At 44.4% G+C, this 27,908-nt stretch overlaps 1 protein-coding gene across 9 annotated transcripts in view; it reads left to right on the top strand.

Annotated features, from left to right (window-relative positions):
* Positions 1-27,908, top strand: part of LOC121615279 (discs large homolog 1-like protein) — a 119,487-nt gene continuing 91,579 nt past the window's right edge. For 3 of the 9 annotated variants that reach the window (XM_041949560.1, XM_041949562.1, XM_041949561.1), the window contains exons 1-4: positions 1-851; positions 3,136-3,267; positions 20,583-20,746; positions 24,455-24,526. In XM_041949560.1, coding sequence (XP_041805494.1) covers positions 833-851; positions 3,136-3,267; positions 20,583-20,746; positions 24,455-24,526 — 387 coding nt within the window. In that variant the 5' untranslated portion in view covers positions 1-832. The remainder of the gene's footprint in view (positions 852-3,135; positions 3,268-20,582; positions 20,747-24,454; positions 24,527-27,908) is intronic. The other 6 variants (XM_041949564.1, XM_041949565.1, XM_041949566.1 and 3 more) reach the window with 3 other exon arrangements.

Raw genomic sequence — 27,908 nt, forward strand, 5'->3', positions numbered from 1 at the left:
TAGACCTGGGGAGGTGGAGGAGGAAGAAGTGGAGGAAGAAAAGAGGAGAAGGAGGAGAAAAGAGGAAGTTGAAGAAAAAGAGAGGAGGGATTTACACTGAGAGAAGTTTGACACGAATGCACAACGCAGGCTGTGCAGGGAATAATACACAAGTGTGCGTGCCAGTGCGGGATAAATCTGTGTGGACTTGGCACGGCTTGAGTTGAGGTGTGCCACCAGGCTGGACTTTGAAGTTTTGTTTTTTTCTGAACAACCACCAAAGCTCCGGAGCCGATCATCCCCCTCCACCACAGCAGGTCAGCGCATGCATGCACCGCCTGGCGCTCAGCCTGCACGGAAACCGAGTGTTTTTTGCTTGGAGTTTGGCACACGGCAGCTCCCGCTGACTGAAAGCTAGATTCCCACTTTCCTCCAGCCGAGCGGAGCCGCTGCGGTCAGCCTGCGCGGTGCACGACGGGGCAGCGAGCCTCTCGAGCGGGGAAGTACAGCACGGAGAGTCGGTAGCGGACGGCGCTCCCCGGAGCCTCTTGCTGGATCCTGCTGGCTTTCTGTGATATTACTTTAAACCGGGACTCCTGTTTGCGCTCGCTCTCCCTCCGGACTTTGTCTTGTTATTTTCGCTGGACGTGTCAGTTTCCCCTGACAGTTAGTTTGGGGGCTTGTTTGGCTCGGGGGGGAACTTGGTGTCGTCGTGGAGGGATTTTCTTCAGCCGACTTGGAGCGGTGACAGCGGGGTTTAACCGGCGGAATAATCAATAAAAACCGCCCCGTGTGAGGAGTGTATGTGGCTAGCACAGAAGTAGCTCCATACCGAGCCGAGCCAGACCCTACCATGCCAGTCAGAAAGAAAGGTAAGCCGCTCTCACTTCACGTATTAACTAGCAAGCTAGCACGGCTAACCGCTGCCTGCTGGGAGAAAGTCAGACTGCAGCCTCGTATGAAGAAAGACAACCGTCCAACAAACACGGACACACAGTAACAGACAGGACTCGACCTAAAGACGGTCCGCACGGCTTATTTCGGCCTTACTGAGCCGTGCCGTGCCGGTCAGGTAAAGTGAGTTAAAGTAGGGCTAGCCGGTTAGCCGCTGTTGCTAACCAAGTTGTATATGGGGCACCTTGTCTGGAGACGAGCCCAACTAAAAATAAACTCTAATATTAATAAAATATTTACAAGGTCTTCAGCAGTCACCACAGCGTCCTGCGAGCGGGTTAGCCGGAAAGTTTAAGAAATATTCATTTAGATTTATGACATTAATCAACTTCTGTGCTTTTATCGTGAAAATTGTCTAAAGCGCCAAACGGCGAGTTAACAGAAACCTAATTATACTTAATTATCTTTAAACTCCCCGAGCATCACTACAGCACTGTGACTGGGCCTGTGATCTGCTGGGATCTGCTGGGATCTGCTGAGTCTGTTCGGCAAAGCAGGGCTGCATGCACGGACTGTTTTAATGATAAGTTGACACGTCGTTATTTTTTTGATCGATCACTTTGGCTATAGAGTATCGATAACGATGAAAAATGACCACCACACGCTCCCAGAGTACAGAGTGATCCGTTTTTGGTTCTGGTTTCACCAAAACAGCAAAAGTGCACGAAATGACGTGAAAACAGGAAAAACCTCACCGTGTTTTAATCAGTAATTTAATAAGGATTGATCGATCTCCCATCAGTTAAATTATCTGTTGAATGTCTGCGCTTTGTTGCTTTATCCTGCAGTTTTATTTGGTTTATTTAGTTAAGTTCATGTTCAGAGAAGTGTTAGTTGTAACTAAAACGGTCACTTTCAGTTTACTGCAAGACACGATTTGACCCTCTTTTAAAGGTCGTGGAGGAAACTAACGTTTATTTTCATTTAACCTGATTTTTTTTTTTGATTAACCAACGACTTGTTTAGTCGATAAAGTATAAAGAAAATATGCCCAGCACAAGTTCCAGGAGCCCAAAGCGAGTTCCTCAACATTCAACCTGAAGAAGAGTCAACAGTGAGAGCTGCATATCAATGCATAGCCATGAAAAACACCAAAAAACGAAAGGATTTTAATAATTAACAGAAATGCATAGAAAATTATATTCATTAGCTAAAAGTAAGTAATAGTGCAATAGTACAAAACAACTGAAGCAGCCTTGTCGTGGTGTTAAATGGTGGATTTCTTCAGCAGCAGCATGAGAAGTTTTGATGGTCTGTGACTCAAAGCTGACCTCATGCTTCCCTCTGTGCTGAGCCTGATCCACTGACCTCTAAGTAGAACTGGTCCTCTAAGTAGAACTGGTCCTCTGATTAGAACTGGTTTCTCAGTAAATCCATTAGTCGATCAACAGAAAATGACTTCAAGAAGGACTTTTACTAAACGATTAATCTCTTGAAGCTATTTCTGAAGCAGAATAGCTGAACTTTCTGTTTCCAGCTTCTGAAACGTGAGATTTTGCTTCTTCTCTTTGTTTTGCATCATAGCAAACTAAATGTGTTTGTGTGTGAAGACATCGCACCGACTCTGAAGTCATGATGGACATGTTTCTCTTTTTGCTGCAGCAGATTTATTCATAATGAAAATAAAGGTTCGTTGTAGCGCTCCACTTACTGTTTCTCTCCACATCTCTTTGTCCAGGTTCTTAAAAAGTCTTAAACCAATATCAGGTCTTAAAAGTCATTAAACAGTCTTGGATGTGTATTTATTACTTTTTCATTTCAACATCAGCATTTTATCCAATTTCCTTTAATTGCCGTTTGGTCAGAATTAGTTTTTTCAGCAGCAGAATGAGAAGTTTTGATGTTTATTAACCCAAATCTGACCTGACACTTCATCTGTGCTGAGACTGATCCACTGACCTTCATGCTGAATGTCTGTTGGGGGGAGGCCTCTTGTTGTTAAACCTAACTCCAGTGTTAAACGGCTTCATGTTTGGTTGTATTAATATATTGAAGTAAATGTTAAAGTATTACAGCCTGGTCTGGATAGAAGCAGCGTAGCTCAGTATTTCAGCACTGCAGGGTTATTGCAGCTGTTCATTCAGACCAGCGCACCGCTCGTCTGCTGGGCTGAAGCTGCGCTCTGCTGCCATCGCATCTCAGTTCAGTTTTCATTAGTCGTTGTCATCTCTGCTTCCTCCTCCTCCTCCTCCTGTCGCCCAGATGCACAGCGAGCCCTGCTGCTGCTGGAGGAGTACCGTGCCAAGCTGCAGCACGCCGAGGACCGGCAGCTCCGACAATCCATCCAGAGGGTCATCGACATCTTCCAGAGCAACCTCTTCCAGGCTCTCATAGGTATGATCGGCTCTTTCTGATCCTGAAAACACTTAACGAAGAGTCCCCACACATCCTGGAAAAATCCTGGAGCGCTGTCACGCAGCTTCCAAGGCATGGAAAGTCCTTAAATAATGACAAGACGGTCCAAAAATCCTTGAAAACAAGGGGCTGTTCGTAAAAGTCTGATAAGGTTCTTATGTGATCCAATTGCCATGTGCATGAGCCGAGTTCATATGTGCGATACTCGTGTGTACCCCCCCTCTCAGATGACACATACATACATGAAGATGCAGTCAAAGATCCAGACTGAAGCAAATCAGCAAAGGAAACATCAGTTTTTGTGTTGATACTTATCTTCCTCCCAGTTTCTGTCTGAGCTGAAGCTCTGACTCTTGTATTGATTAATCTCTACGTCTCTAATGTTGAACCACTGATTTCATCACTGAAGGTCAAACATCGTGCAATAAATGTCAGTAAACCGACGGTGTGTTAACAGCTGCCGCCGACCTCTCCGTCCTCGGCGTGTTTGTGGGAAAGAGGCGTCCATCGTGGCCGCGGCCTTCCTCGTGTTTGTCTCTTCCGTGCGAGCGGTCGCAGCGGGGCGAGAGGTCATAAAGTTTGTCGGTGCGTTGGTGTCACCGACCGGGGGGCGAGAGTTAGAGCACACAGGAAACACAAACAGTAGCGGCGTCTGGGAGAAAGAAAAAGCTCTGGAGGAATCTGCTGAAGTCCTGAAAAGATGAGCCGCAGCAGGAAGCTGATGTGTTACAGGACACGTCAGGGGTCCGGAGGAGTTTCACGTCGACATGGATGTAGTGTGTAGTATGTGTGTATACCACCATGTAACGTTTGATCAGCTTCATGATCTCACTGAATTATCCTTTGATCAGATCAGTTTATAATTTGAATAATCAATTCGCCAGTTTCAGTCTGTATTTTTTAAGTACGACTGCGTGTGTTTAGTGTTCAACAGCTTGTACTTTTGTTCAATTAAAAAAATCATTTTATTGAATAACCAGTTTAATATTTCCAAACTTGAAAAAGGTTTTCAATCAATCAAACTTTATTTCTATAGCGCCTTCCAACATCCAAAAGGAGCACAAGGCGCTTAACAAAGAAAATAAAAACAACAGATAAATAAAATAAATTAAAACAAGTAAAAAGAATTTTGAAAAGCACACAGTCAGAAACAGACTAAGCATTAAGGTTTTGGTTTTGGTAAGAGCACTGAGCAGCAGGTATAATATTGCATTATTTCAAGCTACACGCCAGTGGCTTGAGTGGCTTTATGCAAGATTTAACAGAATATAAAAGGGAGGAATGCAAGATGATTGACACCTTTGCCAATGTCTGATTTGTGCAGCAGTTTGACCCTTATTGATTTCAGATTTCTGTTTAACTGCAAAGCCACATGCCCACTTTCAGTCAGAGGAGTTTATGGATTGTAGAGCAGCTCAGCCTTGTGATGTTCAAGCGGCAATACGACTCATCAACTCGTGTATTTTGTGTGTGCCTGGAAGATGTTTCGCCTTTCATCCAAAAGGTGTGTGTTGTGTTGCTGTGTTTGAATTTTTGAGTAATCCCGAGAAGGTAACGAAACACGACTAAACATGCAAGGTTTTGAAGAGGTTGCAGGTTCATGTTGAGCTCATCGTCAGACCTTCGTCCTCCATTGTTGTTGTGCTTAGTGCAGAATCTGCTGCTGAGGTTACTTCACATCCTGGTATGATGCTCCCACTGTTCATGGGCTGGATGCATCTTGTGGATGTTTAGGGTTAATTTCTAAAGACACATACCCAACACTGTGAAGGAACGTAGTATTTGCAGGGTAGATATTGTGCACATACACACCGTGTAGTTAAAAGCATGAAAGTGCATTAAAGGCTTTAGTGGGCGAGTGTGTCAGTCCTGTTCATGTGTCCTGTAGACGGGATTTAAAACAGTTTGGTTCACACCAGAAACCTGTTGAGGATTCAGATCATTAGTTTTTCTCATGAGTAAAGGCTCCACAGTAAACCTCACTTTCTACTACTGTTTGTTTGAGGCAACATCAGGCCTTCCCAACAAACTCTCCACAAACTCATAGTGTGCTTAGTGGTCGTGTCCTCTTGGTACAAAACAGCATACCAGTCTCTCCGAAACTGTGCATCATTAACAAAAAGCACAAACAAGCATCAGTAAGTATTGTGTGCATATACAGAGGCTGCACGACGGGACCTGACCAATAGTGGTATGAGTGGAATCTGCACATTAAACGGCTGTTTGTGCAACACAAAAAAGCACTACACCACATGTACCAACTACATTGTAATTGAAGTTTTTAAAAAAAACAACAATGTATTTATTGAAGTTTTGTGCAGATATATCAAGGTTACACATATTTAACAGTAAACAAACAAATAAACAGACATTAGCTACATTCAAAATCAGCATTTAATCCATGAGGTGAAAGAAGAAACAGAAAAGAAAAATAAAGTGCAGCTCCTGATCGTGGTCCTGTACTGGGAGGATTTCTGTTGTCCCAGTTTCGCTCAGCAAATTAGACAAATCTTTGTTCTTGATATACCAAATATACCCCCCCCCCCCAACCACACACACTTTCTGAAACATTTCTTGCTTATCTTTTAAAGTATAAGTTATTTTTTCTAATGGTAAACATAAAGACTCTCTTAGCTTGTAATATTCCTATATTTATGAAGAGCTTTTGACAGCTATCTGTGTTCAAACCTGTAGGATATAAGCCCAGAAGAAATAATTTAGGGTCCATATCGAACTCGATTGATAAAATCTCCTGTAATATGGCTCTTACCTCTTCCCAAAATTCATTTACTTTTGTACAGGACCATAGACGATGAAACAACGTACCCTTATCTCCTCCATCTGTTGCATAAATCAGGTATCTGCATGTTAAATTTATTAAGTTTTTCTGGTGTAATGTACACCCTCATTAGCCAATTTAATTGAAGTTTTTGGTTAATTTTGCTTCCCACGGCCCGGCAGCCATTAAACGGTAACTACCCGGCTAATTTTGGGCTGAGGATCACACTGGACTGCATGTCCCAGTCAGTCATGTCCTGGAAGATTTCAGTGTTCTGGACAAATGGGAGAAATTCTGGTCAAATATCATCTGTGTTTATGGACCCAATTTCCCCGTGTTATTGTGCTATTATGTTACAACAACATAAAATTTTTGAAATTGGTTCAGTATTGAGCGGGAGCGCTGCAGCCGGCAGCCGTGAAACCGGCTGCAGCGTAATCCCTCCAGGTGTTTGGCACCAGCAAAGTACGTCCTCTAAAAGTGTTTGTTTCTGCCACGGACAGACTCAGATTAGATCAGAACAGTATGGAAAGGATCCCTGCAGAGGTACCTTTTTATTTACGCTTTATTTTGTTTAACCAGGAACGGCTGCTATGTCGCTCTCACCAACTGTTAAAACACGTTTCATCCAAACTGACAGAAACAAAATAAAACTGAACAACATGACGCTACACTGGTCCAACAATCACCAACAACTCTTCTTCTCCTCAAAGTGTTTTTCGTAGTAGCTCTCGATGGCAAACACACACCTGAACCAGCTCTCTGAATCCCTCGTCCTCTGGGTCTCAGCCGTTCAGCACACCAACTGGGTGATGGCCACGTGTTTATGCAAATTTACCTGTAGATCGACTTGCGTTAACTGTCAAAGATATTCATGGTAGTTAACCAGTTACCATCCCTAATCGTGTTTGTGTTCAACAGCTCACAGAATGTTTTTGTCCAACGACCCTGAAACAGCTGGCAAGTGAGATTATGCATCCCACTTCCTGTCTTCACAGGTGTAAGTGTTCTTCCTGCTGGTTGCTGATTGGTTGGCGTCCTTTAAAAAGATACCTTGCTGATTTCTAAGTTTCTTTGTTGTAAATTCAAAGACGATAACATGATGAAGACCTGAGGTGACTTTGTTTTCGTTAGAATTACTGGGGTTGACTTTTCTGTTGTAAACAAACAAGAAGGAAAACTCTTATGTTTTAAATTTAAGATGAAAGTCAATGACAGATGCAGGTTGACTTGTGGTTTGCACAATATTTTCACCCTCAGATTTTCAGTAATGTGTCAATCCGTTCGTCTGCTGGGCAGCAAAGACGTACCAGTGAGGGTACAAGTGGAAATATGCTGTATTTGACCCATTTGATTGTGAAGTGATGATCCTCTGTTGGGATGACTACATGTCCTTGTTATTCTTCACTTTTGCCCACATTAAGTTGGTTCAGAATCATGTTCACGGGTACAATAGAACATATGATCCAGTTATTTAACAGGGAACATGTCCGTAAGTTATTGTGAAGTCGCCCTGCAGGTTTGCCTTCGTCAGTGTTTGTGTGGAGTTTAGATCATAGCGGTGTGTTCTGTGGCGAGGCGTCACTTCGCTGCCAGCTAACGGTACCACAGTAAACCGAGACGCTGCTGCAGGGTTAACGGACGCCGAGCAGCAGGAATGTGGTCTGATCTGTTTGAGTTTCCCAGGACTGGCTGACTGTCTAACTTAGCGTCTGGCACTATTTCAGCTGTCTGCCTGTAAAAGTGAAGCTCAGTGCTTCACCATCAAAGGTTAACGGTCTGTCTGCAGGTCCTTTTTTAAAATCTTCTGAAGTGTGTTAGGGCTGGTTGGTGTACTGGTTTTGTCAGTATAACTGGTGGCGCGTTCTGCCACGACATGGATTTTGCAAAACTGTCATCACCGTAATAAGATAATGTGCTTTACTGTGGCTGTGATAACAAGCAGGTAGAAGGCTACGCACATACTCTCAGAACTGGAGTTACATCGAGTAACTACTACTTTCTGTTGACTCTTCAGGAAGATGTGAAGGCAACATTATGAGCAACACATGCTAATTTATCTGTTGTTGCTGCAAGAGCCAACACAAAGGTCTTCATCTACTCTGACCATCCGAGGAAGAGGAGACCCGGTGGATTAACTCCATGGAAATCTCCCTACAGCAACTGGGCAACGCGCAGGCTAACAGATATATCATTATGTGAGCATTAATCATTGTACTTCAGACTATTTTGAGGATCAGTACAAAGCAGGATCCACTTTAAAACTGAATCTCAACTGTGGACTGATACTGGCTTCAAATTTAGAGCCTCTAAATTTTTACACGTTTGTGTTGCTTTACAGTTTATTTTGCTGGTTAGCCCTTTGAATTTGGTGTTAGCTCCTCTGCTGTGTCAGTATGTGTGTGTTGCTGTATTGTCAGACATGTCCTGTGGTGCACTGACTGTTGGACTGGTATGTGTGGGTTTTCTGATGAAGTACATTATGTCAGTATTAGAGCTTTAAACCAACATTTTGAATTGTAGAAAAAGATTCAATTGTGAAAATTAATATTTGATTGTGGAAAAAAGCAGCACCGCCGCGGCGGCTGCACTGAACACAGACAGCAGTCACAGCAGTCTGTTTTTTAAACAGGAAAATCTGTTAAAGTCTGACATATTTAAATCTCTCCTGGCAAAATGTTCAGTGAAAATATTCCTCCTGCACAGGCTGTTTTTGCTGCTTCTTCCATGTCCACCGTCTCTCTCGCTTTTCTCCTGATTCTATGAATTAAGAGTTTATGTCAGCCAAACCAGAGTTGATGATGATTGTTGGACTAGTGAAAGGTGAACCTAGAAGGTTTTGTTGAGTTTGTTTTGTGTTGTAAGATACAGAGTCGACTTGTTTTTTTTGTTCTTTTTTTGGTTGTTTTCCTGTTCTGTTTGCTTCTTGAAGGAAATGTTAGAAGAGGCTGTTAAATCTAGTCTGTGGATTAGGCCTCCACCTTCAGCACCCTCTAAACTTTCTACCCCCTACCCGAACAAGGGTCTGTATCCAATCCCTACTTTCATCTTTGACTCTACCTCTTTACTTTCTACCCCCTACCCGAACCAGGGTTTGCATCCCCACACCCCACTTTTATTGGTGCAGTTGGTGAGAGGCAGGGGTAGATGATGGTAGTGCGGCACTTGGCAGTTACATGTGGCATCTAGGCCTGTGGTAGCATGGTAGCGGCTAACAATAGCTAAAGCGGTGGTAGTATGATAGCATCTTAGCAGTTAGCATTGGCATCTAGCAGTTAACATTAACAGTATAGGTGAATCTAGCTGTATTGTCTTCTTCTGATCTTCTTAGCAGTTAGCATTAGCATTAGCTAAATGGTAGGTGAATCTAGCTGCATTGTCTTCTTCTGTTCTTCTTAGCAGTTAGCATTAGCATTTAGCATTAGCATTAGCTAAATGGTAGCATCTGTACTGTATTGTCTTCTTCTGTTCTTCTTAGCAGTTAGTGGTTAGCATTTAGCACTAGCATTAGCTAAATAGTTGCATCGGTACTGGCCACTACCTGGAGCATCTCTGGGTCAGCTGAACGTGGCAGTGCTGTTTGGATTGTGTAGGAGCAGTGTCAACTGGCAATTGGGGGGGGTGACTCTGGGACGCCGGAGTTCACCGCCTAGCCTCCTGGAGGTGTCGTGGGACTAAGTAGGCGAAACACTGTTAAAGGGAGGTAACCACCTGATGACCCCCAGAGACGTGTTAGGAATCACTGCTCTTTGGCAGGTATAGAGGCAGATTAGGGTTTAAATTAACTAAATTGTCATGTTTAAAGGAAGTGTGTTTTACGATGATAAAATTGCTGTTTTTGTGAATGGAACCTGGTGGGTTTGGCGAGAGCGGTATAGCAGCTGTTTCTGGTTAAACAAAATGAATCTTACTCTTAAACATAAAGGTATGCAGGGGTCCTTTCTACACTGTTGTCAGACTTTTATTATAACAGTCTGAGTCTGTCAGCGGCAGAAACAAACACCTCCAGTGAGACAGACATGTTTATGTTGAAAGTGGTGTGTGTGGACTTCATAGGCAGAAATAGATGCCAATGGTTCAAACCTGTGTGTACAAGGAGCATTGGAACGTCATTTTGGCCAGTTTTGTCCACCCTTGTCTCAGTTTTGGCGGGTATAAGAGCTGAACAAAGCGGTGCTACTACTTTACCTACATGTCTCAGTAATGTGCTTTCTGCTGCAGTCTGAAATCAAACTGCTAAGGATCAGTAAGAGATGCCACCGCCGTTCAGGACGCGTGTGCTGACAGAAACACTTCAATGTGACGGTGATACCACGTTCCAATCCTTGGGCTGATGCCCACAGCGTCTCTCCTTCAGGGGAAGTCAGGGTGAGGACAGAGAGGAGCTGATCCTGAGGGAGATGGATTTTATCCTTTGTCTGCAGTGGTTTGAGATGTGGAGTTATTACATTTTGAGTTCACAGTTTGCCAACTTTTAGTTGTTATGTGTCTTTTTTTTGTTTGTTTTTGTTGCCATATTGGTTTTGGAGCAGAGAGCACAGCTTATTGTTGAATTAGCATTTGAACTTGAGATAGTTTTGCCTCCCTATCTGTTTGACTGACAGTTTTATTGATCACTGATGGCGCTGACTTGGTGACTCGTTCCAATATTCCTTGTAAAAAAAAAAACCTAAAACCCCCTTCATCTATTCTTGAGAGCACACCAATACAACTTGTATTTTATTTCAACATAGACATGTCTTTTAAAAAGATCCACACACCTACACCTTACAAAATAAACAAATAGAATAATGTCCCATACTGTGTTGTTGAATTATTTGCATGTTTCATTTTCAGGCAAAGTAATGTTGTGCGAGTTTGCAGGTGCTGGTCCACATGTCCTGGAAGACGTCAGTGTCCTGGACAAACAGGAGAGATTCTGGTCACGTGTTATCTGATTATGGACCCTGTTTTCCCATGTTTTTTGGAAAACAGGCTGCCTTGAAACCCCTCCAGTTTAACCAGAAACAGCTGTTATATCGCTCTCACCAAAGCCACCAGACTCCATTTACAGAAACAGCAATTTTATCATTGTGAAACACATTTCATTCAAATTTGATAGAGACAAAATAAAACTCACCAAAACCTTCTTTCAGTGCTCCAACAATCATCACCAACTGTGGTTTGGCTGAAATAAGCTTAATTCACCAAACAAGAGATTAGTGGTGCTGCTTGTTACTCACAGTCCGGTTTTAATTTTCCCATCAAATGTCTGGATGTGTTTGCAATTCAATTATTTATTTGAATTTAGAATATTTGTTGATGGGCCTGAACTGCATTAAATACAATGTATTGACTGTTCAGTCTCACTTACACACACACACACACACACACACACCGACACACACACACACACGCACACACACGCACATCTGTATCTGTCTGTGTATGCATGTATACATCTATATTTTTAACTCTATAAAATGAATAATATGAGCATAGTCTGGTTCATGGGGGGAAATTTTTCATAACCAGACAACAGCGATGGCTCGATTCCTTCAGTTTCTGTTCATCCTGCAAACATCCAGTTCAGGTTCCTCCTCTCAGCATCTTCATCACTAATAGATGAGTGGAGATCATCAGTGTGAACTCAGTGGCCTGTTTCCTTCTCTCTCCATCTTCATCCTTTTTTCTGTGTGGTTTCTCTGCTGCTCAAAGCACAGTCACGTCAGATTGATTTCTTTGGTTTAGATTTACGCGTCAGGTGTCGTCTGGGTTTGTGAGGCTGCCGGTTGTTGATGGATGATGGACAGTGGGAGGAAAGTGGAAACCATTAACAACATGAACTGAAGATAACAACAAGCTCATTGTTTGTGGAAGAAGTCTTCGCCTTCTGAGTGGGCGTTGTCAGAGTCGATGTTGTCTCTTTAAAATGTTGTGGGCGGACCCATCGTTCTAACTTTGTATTCGACTCAAAGCATAAGCAAGTAGCTTAGTACGCTAACATTAGCATTTTGCAAACCTTCATCCACTTTATACTGACGCGGTTAAAACCGACGCACACACAGATGTGCTGATTACAGTTTTGGCCAAATAAAAGTGAGGTGTAAGATTCAAGATTCAAGAGTCTTTATTGTCTTTGCGCATGTCAATGAAATTTTCATTGCAACCCCCGTGTTAGGAACAGATAGTACGAGGGATAAGAAGATTAGAAAGAATAAAATAAGATAACTACAATAAAATAAAATAAACCAACATGCAATAAAAATATTCGTAAAAGCAATTAAAAATATAACAGAATGGAAAATATACTAAGGCAATAAAATATACTAAACAATAAACAATAAAATATAAAAGTGAAATGTGCAACAGAATAAAATATACCAGTGGAAACAAAGGTCACTGCAGTCTATGATGGTTGATTCATTCATTTTCATTTTATTTCAGTTGGACTTTATTAAGATTGCTTTCCAGTTTTGATGCTGTTTATATTTTTTAATTTTTTTATTAAACCTTTATTTTACCAAGAACATTGGCCCACTGAGATTAAAAATCTCTTTTCCAAGGGCGTCCTGGCCAAGTGGCAGCACAAGTTACAAAGTTAAAAATTTCAATTTGATTATAAAAACAATTCAGTTAAAACAAGTACAAATCAGGGAGTCAGTCTCAAGTGTTCTCATTTTGGAATTAAAATCGCTCAAAGGAATCACTTCTGTTAGTTTCATGTCCTGTTGCAGCTTGTGTCAGTTCAGCTCATGTAAAACAAATGTATATAACATATAAGTTTATATGTAAGCAACAAATAACGTGACGGTGTGATTCCATTAAAAGCCAGTAAGTTGTAGAATGGGATCCTCAGCCTGCCTCACGTCAGCTTTGACTCCTCATATTAAATGATAATTAGTTTAGTGTTGTCAGACTGACTCTGCCTGGAACAGTTTCATGTCAAACTGCTTTAACATGTGCGCTCGGCGTCCCTCTGTGTGTCCCAGGCCTCGGTGCGTTTGTCACGCTCACCCTGACGTCCCAGCATCTGAGTGTCTCTGATGAAAAGTACATTTCTGCCACACAGTTTCCAATCTGCCAAACCCCCCCAAAAAAGAGATGTCTGCAGCAAGCAGAGCACAGTGTAATCCCTCTGTGGACACGACGATTACCCCAGTCCATAATCCCCCCCCCCCAACTGATTGAGAGAGGGAGGAGGAGAGAGAGAGCGGTGTGCTTCACTTTCTGTTTTTCTTCTCATTCTCAGTTCAGACTGGCCTGATTCCTCTCACAGAAACAGATGGCATCAATTGAATCTTTTCTATGTGATAAATCAACATCCAGTTTTCAGCCCTGAAGATTTGGATGTTACTCTAATTGCAGTGTGTCTGAACTGTGTGTTTTGGCTGGCCGGGATTTATGACCTGAGGGTCAAGGGCTGCAATTACTGATTAGTTTTCTTTAAGTGATCGTCAAGTGTATCAAATATAAGAAAATTAATGAAAAATGTCGAGGATATCCCCTTCACAAGTTCCAAAAACTGAAGGTGACATCTTATGTTCACTGACCAGCAGTCCAAAACCTCAAAAAGATTCAGTTTATGGTCACATAATGTGTAGAAACCCATTAAAATGTCACATTGAAGAAGCTGGAACCAGTTTTTAGCTTGCAGACATTCATGGTCCCAGATGATGAATCACTTTTATAATAACCTTTAGTGCCACGAGCAGCTCAAAACCTCACTTTCACTTTCACTTCTGCAGTAAAATGTGTGATAATTTCCTTTTTGACGTATATTCAACTGAAAACAGAGCAAAGACCTCATCAGCTTCACGGATTTTTCCGCGTTTGAGGCTTATTGGAGCAACAAAAGACGTTTTCACAAGTAAACGGGTTCACCGCTGTCTGAAAAACTGTGAGCCAACAGTTTGAGAGCGTTTCTCAACGCACACTCACAATGAATTTAGGGATTTCACCATCAACAGTCCATGCGATGAGATGATTCAGAGAATTTGGAGAAATCTCTGCACGTAAGGGACGAGGCTAAAACCAACGCTGATCCGGCGCTGCATTAAAACATGGGCTGGGAACACGCAGTTCATCACTGACTCTACAGCTGTAACTTCAGGCCAGATATGAACAACAGCCAGTGTGCCGTGGTCTGACGAGTCCACCTTTCACATTATGTTTGGACATCATGGACGTCGTGTCCTCCGGGCTGAAGTTCAGCAGTCAGCAAATGAAGTTACATATAAACTTCAGCAGTTCCAATAAATATCTCGTCTCTGATTCTAGAAGGATCTGCAAGTCATTGCGTTCTGGTTTTATTTCTGATTTACACAGCGTTTCACGTTTTTTTAGGATATCGACACCAAATTCATGATTTTAATTATGAAAGTTTTCATTCATTACTTAACGTTTATTTTCAAGTTGATTTAAATTCATGTCCTGTAGGCGAATGTTTGATTTAATGACTCTGTTTCCATTTTCAAGTGTTCAGTTTTCTCTCGTTTACTGAATCACCAACGTGCCAGTGGAGTGACTTGTACCAGGAACAGATGTGGCCTATAGATATTCACTCTCTTTCTACCAAAGTACCAACAGCTTGGTTCCAGTGAAAACAGCCACTTGGTTGTGCAACACTATTTTCATGCTGTGGCCACCAAAATACCAAACCGTTGACTGCTGGTGCTGCCGCAGGTCCAGAAAAGCTGAGTCCTTCATGTCGCTGCTACATGAATGACTTAAACAACCGGGTATCGAAATAGTTCCCAGTTAAATCTCAAAACAAAAAGCTGTTTAATCGACTGATTGTTTTAGTACAAGTCATTTTACACAAGACGGCTGAAGAGACTGGATTTGAATTCTGTTGTGAAACTGATCCAGAACCAGTCAGGGTCCTTTCAGAGAAGCGAAATGTGACTGCAGGTGTTCCAGAGACAACAATCGGCTGAACAGCAGAGAGAACCAGGCCTGTGTTTGAAACAGGCTAATGTTAGAGAGAAGTTTCTCCTGTTTTCTCCTGTTTTCTGATTAGATTTCAGTCGGAGTCCTCCCAGTTTTCTGATCTGCTCCTGTGTTGTTGATACAAACTCAACACTTCCTCCATGTTTACCTGATAAAGTTTCCACTGTGAGTCATGTCACACTCACCACAGTGTAAAAACAACAATAATGTTTTCATTCATTATAATTTCACCCACTTTTGCAGTTTTTTTCATTGTGGGTTAAGCTCATAAAAAGCTTTCCAGCAGCTCAAATGACATGTTCGTGCCGTTTCCTGTTACACCTTTAATGTGAAAAGTTTACAGGAAGTGTTACTGACTTCAACTTTACAAACAGCAAAGTAGACCAGGATATGAAACGGAGCCAGTGTTGGTGTGTTGATCAGAGTGGCTTGTTAATGGGCCGGCTCTTTATTTGTTCAGTCAGATGTAAAGATCTTTAGTCTGTCTCTGTGTTGAAATGTCCCAGAGACGCATTTAAAACATTAAACAGCAGCAAACCTCCGGTCTCTACCTCCGTCATCTCCACCTTCTGACAGCTGCAGATTTAGTTTCTTCCATCTTTTGCTTCAGTGACAAGTTTAAAAGTCATACAGTCTGACAAAAGTCTGACAGTGTTAGACATCCTCTCCAGAGTCAGATGTTTCAGATGGACATGTTTAGCTTAGCACGGGGACGCTAGCTGAGCTCTACCTAAAAAAGCACCTTCTGTCTGATTTGCATGTAGTGTGTCATTTATTGAACAGGTGTAGAAACCTTCCGCCCTCCCGCTCTTTGGTTTGCTGTGAGGTTATTTTGAGACTTGACCATGTTTTTAAGACCTCGAAGCCTGAGAAGCTGTTAACTGATAACTGTCTGTGTGTAGGCATTTTACATCTGAGATTCAACCTGACAGTTCCTGTTGTACCGGTTCAGAATATGAAATTAGTGTTTGATGTGCATCGTTGACCTGTGCACACACTGTGGGTGCGGTGAGTTCCTGTTCTACGTGTTATCCTGGATGTTTCCACTCAGCTGCTGCTCTGATAGCAACAGCAGTCTAAATAGGTGTGGTCTTTTATTAGACTGTATCACAGAAGCTCTTGTGTTCGGCCGTCTAACTGGTTAATATGATCACGGTCTGCTCTGACAGGAAGCGCTGTTCTCTGATCAGTCACTGGCTCTGTTTAGAGACGCCAGCTATCTGTTGACTGATCTGTTGAAGGTCAAAAATAAGTGAACTGAACACACCTTTATGGTTCCTTTCATTCTTTTGGTCCATACTACTGTGTAAATATCGTATTTGGGCCTCTATATTCTACCTTTCTTTAAATACTTCATTAGTTTGTACACATGTTCTGCTCCCCATGCAAATGAATGAACATGAAAGGATTTGTGTCAGCATGCTCCTCTTCCTCTTAGACTCAAAACTCAGTCTGAACACACAGACGTCGTAGAAACGCTGCTGAAATCAGCACAGCTTACTGCCCACGAGACTCTCCCTGTGACTTCTGATCTTGCCTCATAGTCATTATTTTTAGCTGTTTTCTTCAGTATAACTGTTGTTGTCTGTTTGCATTGTTGTAGGTGATGCTACATGACTTCTGATTGGAAGCTGAAGGGAAGTGAAGTGTCAGAACTCACCGTCGGCACAAAGAAACTGGGTCCAGAGGACGGTTGAACTTTCTGCCTCATAAATAACTTTAGCAGTTAGTCGATAATGAAATTGTTGCCAAATAACTTTCTGCTGATCGACTGCTCACTTAATCAACTCATTGTCTCAGCTCCAAAACTACGAGCCTCTCAGCGACCTCGGCTTTCTAAAGAGTGAACAGAATATAAAAGGCGGTGGGACTGTCCTCCTTCCCTCCTGTATGTGATCGTCTGTGGTAACTGCAGTGCTGCTGTCAAACATTAAACTCTAACTTTGGAAACAGATCACTAGTTTCACTGTAAAATGATCTCCCACAATTCCGCAGAGGTCCCTTTTTATTGGGACGTCAATACGGCGCTGTGTTTAAGGTCGTCCCTCGAGGACGCTCAGACTAACAGCAGGGAAGCGTCCTGCACTGCAGCAGCAATGTTCATGCACAGAAGCACGAAATTCTCAGTTTGAGAAGCTGTAACCTGTAAAGATAAAATGAGTTAATTGACTACGAATTGATTAGCCACCTGAGCTTGTCACCATTAACTGTGTTTATTAACAGTTTAATCTAACTACAGGAGAAGTGTCCTGCTCAGGTCCAGACACAGTTTAACATTGTCTTGTAAATGCTTGTACAGCTTCAACTGCTGACCACATTTCCATCAAATAAGATCAGTTCTCAGGGTGCTGTACCCGGCAGCCTCCAGGGCAGGAGTCCACTGGTTGGTAGAAGTTAAATTGACACTCCCTCAGGTGTCTGGCTGTTATTTCTCCTCCGTTTGCAGGCTCCTTATCTCACACTTTACAGTCTGCCCCCTCAGGCCTGCTCAGTCTGACCCAGACTCACCTTCATGTCCCTGTTGTCCATTCAGGTGGATTCAGGCTGCTGATTCAGCAACAAGACTCACGGTCTGCAGCCGTGCTAACAGCTCTGTCCTGAGGGAACAGTGATGCTTTGAGCTAAATGCTAACAACAGCATGCTAGGCTGATGTTCAGCAGGTTGAATGTTTACCGTGTTCACCAACCTAGTTTAGCGTGTTAGCCTGCTAACATTTGTTAATAAGCACTAAACAGGTGAATGGGGACGTCATCAGCTCTGCAGGTATTTGGTTATAAACCAAAGTGTTGGACACATTCAGATGTTGACCTGATCTGATGATGGCAATCAGTGAAGAGTCAGACAGTCACTGACGTCATTACGATTCGTCCTCAGGGGAACATGAATGTCTGCGGCACAGTCCATCCAGCAGCCGTGGAGATATTTGTGTCTGGTGGACTGGCTGAGTCCTGCTGTTACGGCTGAAACACAGAAAACAGAATTAATACAGTTATTATGAAGAGAGAAAAAACAATGAGACGGGTTTGGAAGAGAACAGGGAACTTGATATTTTTAGCTCTTACATCAGCTTCTTCTGAACTCTGTTGATATTTGAAGCTATTTTCAGTCGTCAAAGTGCATTACATAACATTTGATGATAACAGTGAGAAGTTATATCTTTGTTTGGGCCTGTTTTCAGTGTTTTGGCTCCTCTTTGCTGATAACAAAGTCTTGTTCTTGCAGCTGATGTCAGTTATATTGGAGTATTTAGTGCAAAATAAGCCGGTCCATGAAACACGCTGGTATAAATATGATGGTTTGAGCCAACACGCCGACCCGTCTGCTGTGTGACTGTGAGCGGGATCGTGGGTCTGAATGTATTTCTGATCATGTTGTAGTCAGAAGAGACCAGACCAGACAGATTACAGAGTGGAGTCACTGCAGCAGCTCCACGTGGCACCGATGCAGCGTCGGCCAGACATGTTTGGCTTTTACTGCGAAGCTGAAGGAAGTCCTCCTAAACAGCACAAAAAGTTCCCGACTGGGTTCAACTGTTGCTGAGGATGAACCTGCATGGACAGTCCTGAGTGTGAACTTATCATCAGATGCTTCTAGTGAGAAGCAAAGACCTGTGAAGCTGAGAGAAAAGGCCCCTCCCTCTCCTGTGGATGATGGATATTGAGCTCACCTCACACTCAGTTTAAATCCTCTTTCTTCATTAGTTCTGATGCACATGTGTTTTGCTAATGAGGAAATGTAACTGAGTTTGTACGCATGTGCAGGACAAAGACACGTCGTTACCTATAGAAATCATTCTCATATTTAAGATAACATGCTAATTTGTTAGCAGGCTGAAATCATCGTTTTTCTTATCCAGCTAATGTTGTTCTCAGAAGGCAGTTTGAGGATCGAGGAAATCAACACCCCCTGTAAATCCTGACCTCCAGTGGTTTTCTTCTCGCCTGGCTGCAGCGATGTACAGGTGTATTCCAGGACACTGTGACATCATCGTTGGGTGTGGTTACAGGTGAAACAAAGCAGCTGTTATCAGAAGTGAAACAGAGCAGAGATATGCTGCTGCTGAGCCTGCTGCTAACTGAACTAAGCTAACTGCAGAAGATAAACTCACCTTAAATATCTGCAGGTAAATCGTTCTGCAGTTTAGAAACCAGCATGGCCACTTTATTAGATATACCTGATCAATGACAGATATGTATGTGTACATAGTCAGGGTTAACCCTAACACACCTCAGTATAAGCAGTCCAGTAGAACAGTATCCAGTAACAAACACACTGAGTCCTCTAACTACAACTGAACGTCTTAACCTTCATGAGAGCAGAGCTGCTGTGCTGTTTGTGCTGTTTGTGCTGTAGATGGTACATGAGGACCTAATGAGTGGGCCACTGTGTCATTTGTAGTGGTGATCTGATGGTTAAACATCTGCGCCAGGCGGCGTTCAGCTGCCGCGCCGAGCCAGAGGAAGCCTCGGTTATTTTAGATCTCCGCTCACTGTAAGCGCCCCTCCAAAAATAAAACGCATGTTGAATGTGGCCGCTGGCCTGGAGGCTTTTTATAGCATTAGCCTGGCATAGATGGACTGAATGAGCGAAGCTATTTGATGATTAAAAACACATGTAACACTGTTACACTATAGTCTTACATACATTAAAGACCGTCCCTGGTGTCGCGCTCTGCCACAGCACGGCTTTGGTTCAGTCCTCGGCCCCTCCAGTCTGCATGTCGACGTATCCCCGGGCAAGATTCTGAACCCCAAATTATTCCAAATCGCTGCGCCAGTGGTGAGGGAGTGTGTGATTGAATGGGTGAACGCTGGACCTTTGAGTGGTCAGTAAGACTAGAAGAACACGACAGAAGAGAGCATCAGCAGTGAAGCAGGAGAACAAGGTGCCTTCAGCTTATCCAGCACGAGATATAAAAGTTTGTTTGCAGTGAAAGTGAGTCACCGTTTGCCCCTTATTCTGCTTTCCCATCTCAAATATTTCCTGTGCTCTGTCCTTCCTTCGTTTACTTCTGGGGGGTTCAGTCATATAGCAGTTTGCGTGCCTCTGCAGGGGCCACAGCCGCGGCTGGAGGATGAAATGATGAAGTGATGGCATTTCATATCCAAAAGGTCAAAGGTCAGCGTCACTCTGACATCATAGTGTTGTGCAGAAACACTTTTCTGTCTGTTATCCAGCAGCATCACTCATGAACAGACGGCAGACGGTGACAGTATTTGGTCAGATGCTGAGTTGGCGACTCTGATCCTGAACCTGAGCTGATTGTTTGGATCTTCTGAGCTGTGTGTGAAGCCTCCACGCTTCACAGCCTGTAGCTCCTCTGCAGCAGCGGCCATATCTGAAGCAGAGCAGTGAATCGAGTGAAACAAAGAGACTTTTGCTCATAACAATGTTTTTTTCCACATTATAGTTTAGTGTACAGATTGTCAGAAGTAATGTGACAAGATGCTTTTGAAATGTATCTCCCAGCTTAGTGTCAGCAAATGAGGGTCATTGAAAAGCTCATGAATGTGATGTCAGAGTGGGACCTCTTTGATTTCTTTTGTTTGATCAGAAACTTTGTCTGGTCCTCTGTCGTCTCAGATATCCAGGAATTTTACGAAGTGACCTTATTGGACAGTCAGAGATGGGTGGAGTCTTCCAAGGCGGCGGATCCCATGGCACCCGTCAACCTGTGGGACTTTTCCAGCCTTCAAAGCACAACGGTGACCTCGGACACTCTGCCCAGCCTTAGCACCAGCATCGAGGTAAGAGCGGAGCAGAGAGCGACAGACCGTCGGTAACCAATCACAGTTCAGGCGCCAGTGTAATGTTGGCTGGGGGGTGACAAACAGGACAGGAAGTGGACCGCCACTGACCACGCTCTCTTCTGTCTTTAATGTTAAGGTTCAGAACAGCCTCCAGTAAAAATAGAGAATATTAAAAATAGATCACACCTCTGAAAACATTACAGGATGATGACTGAAGACGCTTTTATGATCACCACGGTGTGTTTGATACGAACTGCTTCAGCACGGAGCAGCGAACGCAACATCATGTTTGTTTGTTTGTGTGAAACATTTTCTATTCCAGCTCCAAACCTTTCATCTGAAGGTGTGCACGTGTTCGCTCTTCCTGAGAGGTGGAGACGAGCCTCCATCTCTGCTCTCAGTGCTTTTAATGATCTTCTGTCCCGTCGAAAGTGTTGAGACGCTGCGTCACCTCTCTGTTTGTGTTTCTGTTGGTTTTCTGCCTGATTGTGTTGTTGTTGTTTGGTGCTTTTCCCGCTCATCCATACGATGTGTTGAACTGGGGTTGAAACAGGTGACTGGGTAATATGGGTGGGTGCTCTCCTTCCCTTCAACTTAATTGAACGCTTGTAGTTTATGTTGAACAGACAGAACTCAATGCCAAGTCAAAAAGCCTCAGTGTGAGCGGCGGGACAGATTGAAAGGCCGCTGCTGCCTCCTCCACTGATTCCACATCAGTTTGGTTATCCTCCCTGGCCAATAAACAGCTTTTAGTAAGCAAAACTTTCTATAGTAATTGTGTCCTATTACAGCCGATATGTCTATTTTAGGATACAGCTGTCTCTGTTTGGCAGCATGGGGGTAGAGTCAGTATGACACCAACCTGTGCTGTAAGGTGCCGGTTTAACCGACTAGGCTACAGTTCCAGTTTTGGTTCCACTTGTGAATGTTTGTTGGTGTTTATTCTTCTGCACTAATAAAATGAATGTTTTTAGGTTTTGGATTGTTGGTTGGCCAAAACAAGACATTTGATGACGTCACTGTTCGCTGTTTTCTCACATTTTTTAGGCCAAACAGTAAATCAGTTAATTAAGAATATGATTGGCAGACAGTTCAATCATGAAAATAAAAGCGTAGTTGCAGCCATGGACAGGTTGTTGGTAGGATCTGAGGGATCCTGTGCTGGGAACTCACACCTTACCGCTGTCCAATCAAAATACAGAACACTGCCATTTCCTGGCTTTTTGTAAATATTCCTTCATGTTTATTAGGTGATTTAAGTTTTTGTATCATTAATCTGAAAAGAATTATTGCTAAATGCTCTTTAATGTCCTCTGAAGCTATCGAAAACTCTTCAGCTTGTTTTTGATGTTCAGAGGCCTGGTACTGGTCCACGGCCCAGGAGTTGGGAACCGCTGCTGTCCAGAAAAGAGCTGAGTAAAAACAGAAAGCACACAAACCTGAAAATAAAACACACATCTGCAGCCGTTCCCGTGGAGACGTTTCACATCAAACGTCCTGGAGGATTTCAGCTGGTTCCTCCAGTCTGCTGTTATTAGGACCAGTGGGTGTCTTCAGCAGATTTTATCAGCTGTAGTTAATTAACATTAATTCAGTGAATCAACCAAACCACAGAGTGAAGCTATTTGCTTTTCTGCTGAGTAAGCAGCTGTAGTTTCTGGTTAGGGAAGATGTTTGTGTTAAATCCCTCCAGGGACACACCTACGCAGGGCTGTCCACATACTTTTGGCCATGTGTTTGTCGACTGATTACATGAGAGGAACAAACTCAGCGAAGGTGGCTTAGTAAAGAATCAGAATCCCAGTTTGAGATGATGAAATCAAACGAAGCTGTCGTGTGTTCAGCAGGAGAGTAGCTCAGCCGTTTCTCTGCAGTCTCATGGCTTCAGAACAGTTCATGGGATTCTCCAGAATCTGGAAATAATCCACAAAATCGTTTTCTTTCCTGGTATGAAATTGATTTTTAAAGCTAAAGTTTGAGGAGGAAACGGCAGCAGACAGCTGGTGATGGAGACGCTGTCATGAATTGATGTGTGCTGTATTATTATCATACAGAGAGGATCAGATAGACCGACTGCCAGGACGTTCTTTATGTGTCCTGAAGTTCACGTTACCTTTTTCATGAGCTTTATTCTGCATTTTCATGTCATTTTGACAACATATTTAATCTCCAAAATCACTTACATTAAAGCTTTATCATTTTTTTATTCTGAAGTTTTTTAGTTTGCTGTCAATCAACAGACACAGAAACACGTGACACGTAACAAAAGCCAACACGCCGTAAACAAAATCAGGTCATCTCTACAACACTGAGCACAGGCTGCTAAAAAGCCCCATTTATCAAAGCTCATTCTAGATTCAGTGAACTGGGGGAGGCCTGCCAACAGATCACAGCAGATCTGATGGTCCGACTGGTCCAGAATGAAATCTCAGTTCATACACATGAGGCGGAAGAGGCCAGAGGGGTTGTGTTTTGAACACTGACAGCGCTGCATGTTCCTGCAGTGGGTTGGACTCTGAACGCACCACATAAAAACCTGACAGTGATTCACTTCTTCACAATCATTTCAGCTGTGTGTGTGTGTGTGTGTGTGTGTGTGTGTGTGTGTGTGTGTGTGTGTGTGTGTGTGTGTGGAAAAACATGAACTCTGAAACTGTCTGATCTACACATACGGTTTGTGTTTATAGAAGTTTGCTCGTTAACGAGATACATCAGGCAGTTTTGGAGTTTTTAGCTTTTAAAGGAGCGAGGCTAGCAGTTTCCCCCTGCTTCCAGTGTTTGTGCTAAGCTAAGCTAAATACGTCTGACTGGAGGAAACGTGAAAATGTTGGCCTGTTGTCAGAGTGCATGATGGATGGAAGCTTTTCCGACTGAGCCTTTTTGTTATTTTGTTCTATCCGAGCCCGTCATGCGCTTCGTGCTTCTCTGCTTGAGGAAGAGGAGGAGCATTTTCTTTTTGTGTGTGTAAATCTTGTTTTTCATCAAGAACATGACAAAGCTGAGGCAGCTGCAGAGACAGTGTTTGTGCTCAGTACTCTGGTGGGGGTCACATGGGTTAAAAGGTGAACTGTTTTACCTGTTGATGTGCCAGATGAGTGGGGTTCATCTTCCGTACTGAACCACAGGAGGCTCTTGGGTCGGCAGAGTCAGTCAGTCAGTCAGTCAGTCAGTCAGTCAGTCAGTCAGTCCACCACTTTCACCCAGACTGAAGTATCTTTTCAGTTCAGACATTCATGTTCCCCGCAGGAGGAATCATAAAACTGCGATTTGCTTTCAGGTTTCTAAGGTTTCCTGGAAGGTGTTTTTTGCTCTATTGCACAGTGATGGTGAAGAGGCAGGAGGAAGTGGGGGTTAGAGGTCTTGTGCATGCGCTGTAACCAGCCACCAAATTAAACTGAGGTTTATGAGACCCTCATCAACTGATCAGCTGGTCAGACAGACCGGACAGAGCATCAGGTTTAGATCAGAGACAGTCAGATCCGTCCTGCAGAGTCTTGTGTCCTCACCGTGTGTGCAGCTGCACGGTTCTGCAGCAGGTGAAACACACATGCTCTGACTAACTCCACCCGTCTGGCATTGAAACAGGCTCAAAACAAGCCACCACCAGTCTATGTGTGGATCCAGTTTGAGCCAGGTGTCTTGTTTGCATTGAACTTCTCTTTCTTTCCTCTTTCTCTGATTGTAAACACACATCGTCACTCGTAGGACTCCCCCCTCCTACACGAAATCCTCCACACGTTGGCGCAGGCCAAACGCTCGCCCGGCCGTGACGGACAAGTAAGTACTGGACGCCTGTGTTGGTGGGAGGGGGTGTCGATGTTGTCCGCCTCCGTCGCATGTCCCATCAAGTCCTCGTGTGCTTCGGACCATTGGAGGGGGCGGGGCTCTGGGTCCAGGGTCAGGGGTCAGGTTTGCCCAGATGGCCTCAAGGTGTCGCTGTCGTTCGTTAACGTAGACGTAAACGTGGAGTCTGAAGTGAAACCAGAGAAGAAGTCTCAGAGCAGCTGGTCGAGCAGCACAGAGACGATTAAAAGTCAAAAGAAGATAGATGATAGATGGGTAATATCCTGGTTTTGTTCATTAATGACAGCTTTTCCAAACAGGTTAAACATTAGAAAATGCCTTTGCTGCAGGATTTGTTCTATTTTTGTAAGTACACGTAAATTAAATTGGGACAAAGTGGAAACTTTCTCCATCACTGTATGTGGTGGTCACATGGAGTCAGAGTGCTGTGATTAGACTGAAGCAGCTCAGTAATAGTTCATAACGCTAATATTCTGTACAGGAACTGATGGACAGACTTACTTTTCCATCACATTAAGATCTTTGAACAGGCAAAAAAAGCAAAAAAACGAAACAGCCGATGAAGGAAGAGTCGCTCTTAATGACGGGACTTTATAGAAACCTGAAGATCAAATGTTCCTGTGAGACAAACGTGATGTTAAACAGACGCTGTGACTAAAATACGTTCTTGACATTGAAGCTGTCTGTCAACAAATTTTGTCAAAAGAAACTTTCAGTGACCTGTGGACAAAGTCTACAATCTAAATATACGCTGCTCATCACTGTGTCTGTGACTCTCACGCTGTTTGAGATCTAATAAAAAGCAGACATACTGATCTGACTTCATCCTTCCTACATGTTTGTCCACTGGACGAGCGGCAGCTTCATTTGGACTGATCATGTCAGGTTATCGTCTCAGAAGGTCTGTGGTCCGGCTGCGTCCTGCTCCTCGCTGGTTTCATCCTTAGATGCAGCTGAATTGAGAAGAAACACGGCGACATGTTGAGGCAGTTTGTGCTCAGGGGTCATTGTGCTTCATTTATTTTGGTTCATGTTGTCGGGTCTGAACAGTACACCTCCTGTCCTCAGAGCAGGCAGACAGGCAGGCAGGCAGGCAGGCAGGCAGGCAGGCAGACAGGCAGGCAGGCAGGCAGGCAGACAGGCAGACAGGCAGGCAGACAGACAGACAGGCAGACAGGCAGACAGGCAGACAGGCAGGCAGGCAGGCAGACAGGCAGGCAGACAGGCAGGCAGACAGACAGACAGGCAGGCAGGCAGGCAGGCAGACAGGCAGACAGGCAGGCAGGCAGATAGGCAGGCAGACAGACAGGCAGGCAGAGAGACAGACAGGCAGGCAGAGAGGCAGGCAGACAGGCAGGCAGGCAGGCAGACAGGCAGACAGACAGACAGGCAGGCAGGCAGATAGGCAGGCAGGCAGGCAGACAGACAGGCAGGCAGAGAGACAGACAGACAGGCAGGCAGACAGACAGGCAGGCAGGCAGATAGGCAGACAGGCAGACAGGCAGGCAGGCAGGCAGACAGGCAGACAGACAGACAGACAGGCAGGCAGAGAGACAGACAGGCAGGCAGACAGACAGGCAGGCAGAGAGACAGGCAGGCAGGCAGAGAGACAGGCAGGCAGGCAGACAGGCAGACAGGCAGACAGGCAGGCAGGCAGATAGGCAGGCAGACAGACAGGCAGGCAGAGAGACAGACAGGCAGGCAGGCAGGCAGGCAGGCAGAGAGACAGGCAGGCAGGCAGACAGACAGAGAGACGGGCAGACAGGCAGGCAGGCAGAGAGACAGGCAGGCAGAGAGACAGGCAGGCAGACAGACAGACAGGCAGGCAGGCAGATAGGCAGGCAGACAGACAGACAGACAGGCAGGCAGACAGACAGACAGGCAGGCAGGCAGGCAGATAGGCAGGCAGGCAGGCAGATAGGCAGGCAGATAGGCAGGCAGGCAGGCGGGCAGACAGGCAGGCAGGCAGAGAGACAGGCAGGCAGAGAGACAGGCAGGCAGACAGACAGACAGGCAGGCAGGCAGATAGGCAGGCAGACAGACAGACAGACAGGCAGGCAGGCAGATAGGCAGGCAGGCAGGCAGATAGGCAGGCAGATAGGCAGGCAGGCAGGCAGGCAGGCAGATAGGCAGGCAGGCAGACAGGCAGGCAGGCAGGCAGGCGGGCAGACAGGCAGGCAGGCAGGCAGACAGACAGACAGACAGGCAGACAGACAGACAGACAGACAGGCAGGCAGGCAGGCAGGCAGGCAGACAGGCAGGCAGACAGGCAGGCAGAGAGACAGGCAGGCAGGCAGACAGACAGAGAGACGGGCAGACAGGCAGACAGAAAGACAGGCAGACAGGCAGAGAGACAGACAGTCAGACAGGCAGACAGACAGACAGACAGGCAGGCAGGCAGGCAGATAGACAGGCAGGCAGGCAGGCAGATAGGCAGACAGACAGGCAGGCAGAGAGGCAGGCAGGCACGCAGAGAGACAGGCAGGCAGGCAGGCAGGCAGGCAGACAGACAGGCAGACAGACAGACAGACAGGCAGACAGGCAGGCAGACAGGCAGACAGGCAGGCAGAGAGACAGGCAGGCAGGCAGACAGACAGAGAGACGGGCAGACAGACAGACAGACAGACAGACTGTTCGTTCCACAGTGGGAGATTCACAGCAGGGAACGTATCTCACCACAAACTGAACAGAAAGCATTAAATATAGTTTTTAATCGATCAAAGTGAACACTGGATCAGATTTGATCTTCTGAATGAGAAGCTGTGCAGCGTCTTGGAACATAACTACAACATGCAGCATCACCATCAGTGTGTGAGTGAAACTTTCTGAATTAGTGTGTTGATTGTGAACTTCCAGCAGAGCTGAATGTGAGCCTACACTTGGTTCAGCTGTTTGGAGGACACATTCGACGGATCAGTTTCAGTGAACATAGTTCACACTCAGTGGAACAATGCATGCAAACACACACTGTGATTATTTCACTCACTATGCTACAGAAGCTCTAACCAAACTGAATGAGTGTAAAAAGAAACGACCTCAACCAGCCTGCTGATCCTGAGACCCAGAAAACAAGAATGAGCTGAGAAACAGAGCCCCTCATCAGAGAGACTGGAGCTGTACTGGTGTTCAGGACCCTCATGGTGGTGGTTCATGTGGATTTCAGTTCTGGTTCATGTGCAGGTCTCAGTCACACTGCAGGTTTGTGTTTTCATGTTCAGAAAGGCTCGTCATCTCATCTGTCCACATTTAAAGTTGTTAAGCTGAAATAAATGAATGTTAAATGTTTGAGTTGTTCTGTTGACCTGTTTGAAGTATTTATACCAGCTACATGTTCTTCACTCACCTTATTTTGACT

The sequence above is a fragment of the Chelmon rostratus genome, chromosome 12, assembly GCF_017976325.1.
Source record: "Chelmon rostratus isolate fCheRos1 chromosome 12, fCheRos1.pri, whole genome shotgun sequence".
NCBI lineage: Eukaryota > Metazoa > Chordata > Actinopteri > Chaetodontiformes > Chaetodontidae > Chelmon > Chelmon rostratus.